Genomic DNA, 9,608 nt, shown 5'->3' with positions numbered 1-9,608 from the left:
GACTATCCATCATCCTCTTCATTACATTACAGAGGTTTTCAACAGGGTTCAGGTCTGGATATTGGGCTGCCCATGACAGGGTTTTGATGTGGGGGTCTCTTAATTTTTGCCAGAGCTGTATATATGATGTATATTAGTATTTTTCAAATCTGATGTAAAGAGCAATAATTTGCATGAAATCTCAAAGTCAAATATTAGCAAAAAATAAAATACTTATAAAACAGATTTGGTGAATTTCAAGCCTAATGTCATCTCAAAGGATATTAAAAGTAAAAAAAAACACTTTATTTTGAGGCAGTTTTTGAAAAGGGTTTTAAAGGTTTTTATTTTGCTAAATTGTTTGACATAATTACCATTAACATACAGTATCTTACTTTGTTCCACAGAAAAGATACACATGATGGAGGAAATCCAGTCATTGATGTTACATTAGTGGACTGAAATGGATGATATTTGATCACATCTGTAGATTCATTTAACCTTTTCACTTCCAGAAGTGTTACAGCAAGCATCCCTTTGATGTACCATACTTCGTCTGCATCAGCACACACGAGAAAGGTCTCTTTAATTTCTTTGTTGCACTTTCTGAGCACAGATTCTTTATTTCAACAATAGATATCTTTATACAAATGTAGTGGAGGAATAAAACAATTCTACAGAATTCAGCAAATGTCTGCATGCATTGGTCTTATTTTTGGAGGGTTGATAAAAGTCTGATTTGTCATATAGCAATGAAATGTGAATCAAAAACTTTGAAAAAGATTGATGATGGGTTCCATTTTCATCACCACATAGGAGGGTCTTCAAACCTGAAACATATAAAAACAGCGTTACATTTTTTTATTGCTGAATTGAGTTGTGTAACACCATTCACTCAATACAAGGAGAGGCAAATTTGGGAACCACCTTGATATCTTTTAGATAATTTTCAGATTGATTCAAGAGCATGGCACAGGAGAGCAGTGCCTGTGCCCCCCAGAGAATTGGTGCTGGAGGCACTTAGGGACAGTTGATTACAGTACAAAAATTCAATTGACGCACATAATTTTGCCCCCCACCTCCAGGACGGCAAGTGCAAAACCTATACAGAGCTCAACAATAGAATGACTGTGACATAGGCTCGTGTGCTCTGTATAAGCAGCAACCAAGATGAAAGAGTACTTAGTATAATGATTACACTGAGCACTTTCGCCTATGCAGAGCGTTCTGGATTGGTGTATCTTAGTAAATAAAGACTAAGGCCCTGATTCATAAAGACCAGTGTTTTCATGCCAATCTTGATGAGGCAGGATGCTGGAGTCAGACACTCCTGATTCATTAAAAGGCACGTCTGAAAGTGGCATGTGCCTGCATCTGCACCTCGCAACAACATCTTACTCCATTCAGTGACGGGAGTAAGATTTGTGGAGTAGCAAAGGCCGCCATTCTTAATGGATATGACAAGTGGGGGTTGCCACTTCCACGCCCTGCCACAGTTCCTCCCACTTTGACAGTGCTGGGTGAAAATAATGTGAGAATGGCAAAAGTTGCAAAAGATTTCTGTCTTAGAAGCTTTGATGAATCAGGCCCTAAGAGCGAAGACTGTAATACTGTAAGTAATGAGTGAGGCAGAGGGCACTATTCTCAAGGCACACTGGGGTAGCAAGTGGCGCTATGCTCAATAGGGGCAATAAACTCAGGGTGCGCAGAGTATTCATGTGCAGTCCAGCATATCAATCTACCTATTACATTTAGACTTGGGGGGCACAAAATACTTACGTCCATTAAACGTCCATATAAACGTCTATTGCTATTAAAGAGGACTTTTCACCAAATTTTTCATGTTGAGTCGGACACAGGATGTAATAGTGGCTGCAGAGTAGAATAAAACTTTTCTGTTTATTTTTTATCTGCAGAGATATTGGCAATTCAAGTAATCATCACCTTGAGTTAACTTTACTTCCAAGTGGGTGTTATCAGATACTTTTAGCTGGGGGTGTATCTCTTTGCCCTTGTATGAGTTGTTTTCTCATAACTTTTGTTAAATCCAAGTGGATGTTATCTCATTGGGTACCAAATGTTTGATTGCCAATATCTCAGAAACAAAGGGTTGAAATAAAGAACAAACAGAAATGTTTTACTCCACTCTGCAGCCATTGTTACATCTTTTGTCCAGGTCAACATGAAAAATTTGGTGAAAGATTCCACAGGTCTGCAAGCTATTTCTACACAACAATTTGTATTATGGACCGGAGATGCAGTCACAGTCCTTACAGCTCTCCAGGGTTAAGTCTTAGCGTTCTAAACTTCACTAGTATCTACCTTGCACTTGTTTTGAGGAATTAAATTATGTAATTAACAGTGCCAGTGAAGTGGTCTCCCTGGTATAGAGCCCTGAGGTTGGACTCAGGTAAACCTGTACGGTCTGATTCCTCATATTTCCTACATGGCCTCAAAAAATGAATTAACCAATGAATGAGTGAGTCTGGTGGTAATGAAAAGGTCCATGACTGAGGGTTCCCTCTGAGGAAAGAAATTATGTGGCCATCTTAAGTTTTTTCATCCACAAAGGACACCGGACGCAGTTGGAAATAGAGGTTTCAACTCTTTTCCAAATTAGAAAATTGCTTACGATACCCCCAAAAGTAATCAAGAAGGGAAACCTTAGGTTCTACAGGGGCGCCCCTTATGTTATGCTGCTGTGCTGTGGGGACCCCATGAGCTAAGCTTTGACTATGCTGACCCACATTATTAGCCAGATCCTGGAAAATTCCCAAGAGACCTTGCAATTAGTCAGCAAGCTGCATGATTGGGTCAATTTTTTTCTTTAAAAAGGCTCTTATATTATGTTATTATGTTATGCGCAGGAATAGCTATGGTACTCTGTAGTGACTCGCATCGGACCAGTAAAAGCGCAGTCACAGGCGCACCACTACTAGCCAAATCCTTAAGAGTCAGTATATTCTTCACCCACTGCTGAAAGGAAGGGGAGCTTTAAAGAGTCCTTCTCAGACTACTGTGGCAGGATAGCTGGCATCTGGTGACACAAACGATGTGGTGTCAGGTACAAGAGTAAATCCAAAAGATGGCAAAAAAACTCAAATGAAAACAAAGGGAAACCTCAGAGCAATAGCATTATCAACTTCTGAGAAGCAACTAAAGCTTAACCTGGAGGCGCTCACCACCATACACCTATGCAGGGTAACTGAACAAACAGGACTCAAACGAATTAGAATCAGGTTTTAAATAGTCAGCCCAAATCTGAGGATAATGATGAGGTGATGCATTCCTCTTAGTCAGGTCAAGGGAGCCAATCACTGCTCACCTGCACAGCAGGGTTCACATATTACGACCAATGTCAATAGGCAAGGCAGCGTCCTGCATTGTTTGGCAACTGGGAGACACAGGGTTCCATGTCTCCAGGGCTGCAAAAACAGTGGGAGGCATGGTGTCCCGTGTTCCCACATTGCTCACCTCTTCCACACAAGAGGCACCATTGTATGTAATTACACCACCTAAGTGCGCACTAGCTCCGCCACCGGCGAAGACAGACAGGATGGAGCAGTCTGTAAACCGGAAGAGGCCGATTGCATCCATGGCAGGCATTCCTAACTGAATGATGGGTAAGTGGGCACTGATCCTTCAGTGACAATTCTGGTCAGAAGCTCCATCGTGCTACAACACGTCAATGGTCTGGCAGAGTTTATTCAAAGTCTACAACATTTACATATGTAGATAACAGTGCATTTGAACAAGCACATGGTTCAGAAAAGTGAGAGCCATGTTTAGGAGACCTGCTCTGGAAACTAATTCTGTTTACCAGAGGATTATGATTCTACAGTACTGATTTGAACATCTTGGTCAGAAACTGAGAAGAAAAGGGAGGGGGAGATGAGAATCTAACTTCTGCATGAAATTCAATAGACTGGAGAGAACTAACTGGCATGTTAGGAAATTATGCCTCTCCAAGAATGTAACCATTGCACACACTAGCTTTGATGACTGAGCTCCTTAGAAACAAGCTCTACACTATGGAAGATAAAAGCGCTCATTGTAGGAGAGTGACAGCACAAAGAAAAAGCAAGTCAGTCACAAATTTGATTTTTTTTTTCAAGCTGTCTAACTAATTGAAGCAATTTTATACCGTGATAATACCCCTTTAATTAATTATTAAGGCACTATATTTCATTATTACGTAAACAGCATTTTGTCAGCATTACATTTTGGTTTTCTTATATCAAAATGGAATCATGTAACTAGTAACTTGAGTAGAAAAAAATCGCTTTATTTTGTTAGTCATTAAAAACCTGATATTCTGCATTATTTCATTGTAAAAGAGGAGAATATACAATTGACTTGTATAAAATCTCAAGAAAGTCAGTCCACAATAAAATGCTTATGATTTCTCTCCTTGTTTTCTTGAAATTTTTGAACTGCAAAATGTTTTTCAAATATCTTTAGGGCTCATTCAGACAAGTCTATTACATGTTCATGTGCACTGCTGACCCATTATAGCCATTGTGCTACTGCACATGGACAATATTCCACACAAACCATCGGTTTGTATGGAAAAAATTGCAGCATACACTATTACTAGTGCATGTAACTGGCAGGCAGCTCCTGCACTTGTTTGATGTATAGGATGAGCACATAGAGCTACACACAGAGCCAGTCACATCCGCAATTTGTGGACATGACTGGCTTGAGTTTTTGTACAGCTATCTAAACCTTGGCTTAAAATTCTGTTACATCTGTAACACATTTTTTCTGATGTTTTTCAAGTATCATAGAATTTTTGGGGGATAAAAATGACAGTCAGAAATGCCATATCCAGAGTATGCTGCACTTAAAAATGGATGAAAAAAAAAGCCAGAAAGTTTGGTAATGAAAATTGCTTGCACACTACAGTCAGTACACAGAATTATGGGTGGTAGTCATCTGATTTCTACATATTTTTTTCCAGCTTCCTGATAGGTAACTGAGGGGAGGTAGTGGGCAACAGTGTTCAATGTTGGGAATCTTGGTCTGAAATGATTCATCAAGAATGGCGTTGTTCATGATCAGTGTTGTGCACCAATGTGCACTTTGCACCAAAAATCTTACTACAGTCAGAGACGGGAATCAAATTTCTGGCGTCATGACCCCGTTCTGTCCCACTTTGGAAAAACTGGCATGAAAACTCCAAAAAAGTTGGAGATTCAGAAGCATCTGCATATGCAAAGGTGTGGAACTTCCAAGGACAATCTGATTGACAGCTGGCTCCCACAGTTAGGCAGTGACGATCCGGCTGTCAATCAGAGTAGTCTCGGAAGCCCCCCCTCCATCGACAGAGCAGACTGGAAAAGAAGCTTCCAATATAGACATGACATCAGCAGAGGCTTCTGAATCCCCAGCAGGAGCGGTCTGTGACCGCTCTGTGCAGAGGAAGAATAGCGCCAGGCACAACAAGCTGCTAAGTTGAAATTACCTGACTGTTAGTGCTTAGGTATGTTTTTTTGTGTTTTTACAAGACATTAAAAGTCTGAACATAGGAACAGTAAGGGTATGTTCACACTATGCGTTTTTTACTGCGGAACCGCGGCGATTTTGCCGCTGCGGGTCCGCGGCTGTTTTCCATGCAGGGTACAGTACAATGTTACCCTATGGAAAACAAAAACCGCAGTGCACATGATGCGGAAAAACCCGAAAAATAACGCGCTGAATTGCTGCGGAAAAAAAGAAGGACCATGTCACTTCTTTGTGCAGAATCGCAGCGATTCTGCACACATAGAAATGCATTGATCCGCTTACTTCCCGCATGGGGCTGTGCCCACCATGCGGGAAGTAAGCGGATAAAGTGCGGGTATACCCGGGGTGGAGGAGAGGAGACTCTCCTCCAGGCCCCGGGAACCATATTTGTGTTAAAAAAAAAGAATTAAAATAAAAAATAATGTTATACTCACCTCTGAAGTCTCAGCACTGCACGTGGCCGTCCGGTCTCAGGTTTGCTATGCGACCAGGACCTTCGGTGACGTCGCGGTCACATGACCGTGACATCACGAAGGTCCTGGTCGCACAGCATCTTTGGAACCGGGCCGCCGCCTGCAGCGCCGAGGAGATCGGGACGTCAGAGGGTGAGTATATCATCATGATTTTATTATTTTTAACACTGCTATTGATGCTGCATATTGCTGCATATGCAGCATCAATAGTAGGGGTAAAATCCCGCAGCGGAACCCGCAGGACAAACCGCGATAAATCTGCAGGGATAACCGCAGAGGGTTTGCCCTGCAGATTTATCAAATCTGCTGCGGGAGAACCCGCAGGGACAGGACGCAACGTGTGAATGTGGCGTAAGTCATTTTCACGTGCAAATTAATAGAACCATTCTTTTAATTGTTTTGTTAGCATTTTTGCCGCCATTATTTTAAGCAGACCCGCTCTAAAAATATAAAAATAAAGTCAAAGTGTGGACATACCACAACACAGAAGTAAGTCGTTCCTTTTGGTAGCACCTGACCAATAGTAAGAAAAACAAACAAACGCCAAAAACTAAATTAAAAAATTGCATGTTAATCCAACATTAACCCCTTTACCTCAAAGCCTGTTTTAACCTTCATGCCCAGGCCAAATTTTACTGTTATTGTTTGTGGGCGCCATGACGCACTGTGAAAGCCCCTGAGGTGCAAATACAGCAGAACCCTCCCAATAAGTGACCCCATTTTAAAAACTACACCTCTCAATTAAGTCACCTATGGGTGCAGTGATCATATTGACACCACAGAATTTTATACCACTGGGCAGTGAAAAATAAATAATTACGTTTTTTACCATCCAAATTTTGTTTTACAGATTTTACATTTTTACACTGGGAAATGGGTAAAAATGGCACAAAAATATGTATCTGACAATTTTTGCTGAATTTAGAAATACCTCATATGTGTGGCTGTACAGTACTGCTTAGCGATATGGAGAGACTCGTGAAGAATGGTGCACTATTTGCCTCGTGCATGCAGATTTTCCTAGATTAGTTTGTAGACACCATATACAGAGCCCCTAAGAGCAGAATCCCCCCTCATGTGACCCCATTTTGGAAATTACACCCCTTTGGGAATTTATCTACAGGTGTAGTGACAATTTTGACTCCATGGGCATTTTCCAGAAACAAGCAGCAGTGGATGTTGCGGATTACAAACTGCCATTGCAGTGCCCAGTATGTTGTAGTGTCCAGTACGCTATGCCCAGCTTGTGCTTCTGTAGACACGCACCCGTATATTAGGCGGGCTCTCATCGCTACGGAAATGCCAAACATGTGGATGCTACATGTGGATTACGCACATTGGGGCTCAGAAGGGAGAGAGGCATTTGGATTTGGGAGTTCAGAATTCACTGGATTTCTACTGGGGGGCGAGTAGCCATTTAGCTTTTCCAGTGCTTTTGCAATGTGGAAGCTTCCTATATTTCTGTTACCAGGTGATGGACCTGACTAGGGATTTTCATTTTTTGTAAATTGATATGAAACTTTTGTTGGGAACATTTTACATATAATTTTAGATAACATTTATCCGGCGCTCTACTCTGAGCACTTACTTTGGGGTTTCCATCTATATCTCTGAGTGACATGATTCGCATGAAACCGACAGATCCATTCACAATAATAAGATAGCAGAGTTCCTCTGGACTGTGTTGGCCTGTGTTCACTGGTATTCTTCTTTTCATAAGTGCACAAGACTGTGGGGGACCATGCTTTTATGCATGCCTAAAAAGACTGACACCACCGAATCATAGGCCAGACAGTGTTCACAGTGCCTCCATCTGCCTCATTATAAGGAATATTCTGCCGGGGTTCAGTCTGAATCACGTATTTCACAGATTTACACAGAAATCCCAGTGTAAGCGTTCAGTGCAGAGCGCAGGACAAATGTGCGCCAAGTCTTACTGCAATCTATGGGAAGCAGAATGAAAAAAATCAACAGCAGGTGAAGAATTGGTTTTATTTATTTTTTACACCATTCCTCATGCGGTATAAGTGATTAGACAATTTTATTCTTCGGGTCTGTGAGTCCTCTGAAGGCTTGATTTTTGCGGGACATTTTTATTGGTACCATTTTCAGGCACATTACATTTTTTGATCACTTTCTAATCCAATTTTTAGAAGGCAGAATGAACAAAAACAATTCAGAAATAGTTTTTTTAATGGTTTTCTGCATGTGTTAAAATTGATACGGCAGCTTTATTATTTGAGGCTATACGTTGTGCTCAAAAGTTTATATTCCTTGGCAGAATTTTTACTTTCTTGGCCTTTTTTCAGAGAATATGAATGATAACACCAAAACTTTATTTCCACTCATGGTTAGTGGTTGGGTGAAGCCATTTATTGTCAAACTACTGTGTTTTCTCTTTTTAAATCATAATGACAACCCAAAACATCCAAATGACCCTGATCAAAAGTTCACATACCCTGGTGATTTTGGCCTGATAACATGCACAGAAGTTGACACAAATGGGTTTGAATGGCTATTAAAGGTAACATCCTCACCTGTGACCTGTTTGCTTGTAATCAGTGTGTGTGTGTAAAAGCTGAATGAGTTTCTGGGATCCAGACAAACTCTTGCATCTTTCATCCAGCCAATGATGTTTCTGGATTGTGAGTCATGAGGAAAGCAAAAGAATTGTCAATGGATCTACTTGAAAAGGTAGTTGAACTGTATAAAACAGGAAAGGGATACAAAAAGATATCCAAGGAATTGATAATGTCAGTCTGCAGCATTCAATCTGTGATTAACAAATGGAAAATCAGAGGCTCTGTAAAAACAAAATCATGGTTAGATAGACCAACAAATATGTCATCCACAACTGCCAGGAAAATTTTTCGGGATGCAAAGAAAAACCCACAAATAACATGAGTTGAAATACTGAAATCTCTGAAATCTAGCGGTGTGGCTGTTTCAAGATGCACAAAAAGGACGCCCTTGAAGAAAATGGGCTGTATGGTTGAGTCACCAGAAGAAAGCCATTATTGTGCAAATGCCACAAAGTATCTCGCCTACAATATGCAAAACAGCACAGAGCACAGAGACAAGCCTCAAAGTTTCTGGAACAAGGTCATTTGGAGTGATGAGACCAAAATTGAACTTCTTGGCTACAACCATAAACGTTACATTTGGAGAAAGGTCAACAAGGCCAATGATGAAAAGAACACCATTCCTACTGTAAAGCACGGAGGTGGATTGCTGATGTTTTGGGATATGTGAGCTACAAAAGCACAGGACACTTGGTAAAAGTTGAAGGAAAGATGAATGCAGCACATTATCAGCAAATACTGGAAGCGAATTTGCAATCATCAGCCCGAAGCTGCACATGGGACGTGCTTGGACCAAAACAAAAGGCCAAGTTGACCTGTCATTGGCTACAGTAGAACAAAGTGAAGGATCTGGAGTGAATATCTCAGTCTCCCGACCTCAAAATCATTGAGCCACTGTGGGGAAATCTCAAGTTTGCAGCTCATGCTAGACAGCCCAGGAATCTACAGGAACTGAAGGCTTTTTGCCAAGATGAGTGGGCAGCTTTACCATCTGAGAAAATAAAGAATCTCATCCACAACTATCACAAAAGACTTCAAACTGTCATTGATGTTAGAGGGGACAATA

General features: G+C 41.0%; 1 protein-coding gene across 1 annotated transcript in view; it reads right to left on the bottom strand.

The window, feature by feature from the left end:
- Positions 1-298: 298 nt before the first annotated feature.
- Positions 299-9,608, bottom strand: part of NPY (neuropeptide Y) — a 43,223-nt gene continuing 33,913 nt past the window's right edge. The window contains exon 4 of the mRNA XM_069729866.1: positions 299-809. Within this exon, the coding sequence (XP_069585967.1) occupies positions 785-809 (25 nt within the window). The 3' untranslated portion in view covers positions 299-784. The remainder of the gene's footprint in view (positions 810-9,608) is intronic.

This window comes from Ranitomeya imitator, chromosome 6 (assembly GCF_032444005.1).
Source record: "Ranitomeya imitator isolate aRanImi1 chromosome 6, aRanImi1.pri, whole genome shotgun sequence".
NCBI classification, from domain to species: Eukaryota; Metazoa; Chordata; class Amphibia; order Anura; family Dendrobatidae; genus Ranitomeya; species Ranitomeya imitator.
Note: the sequence above shows the minus strand (reverse complement) of the source record. Positions and strands in the feature narration are given on the sequence as shown.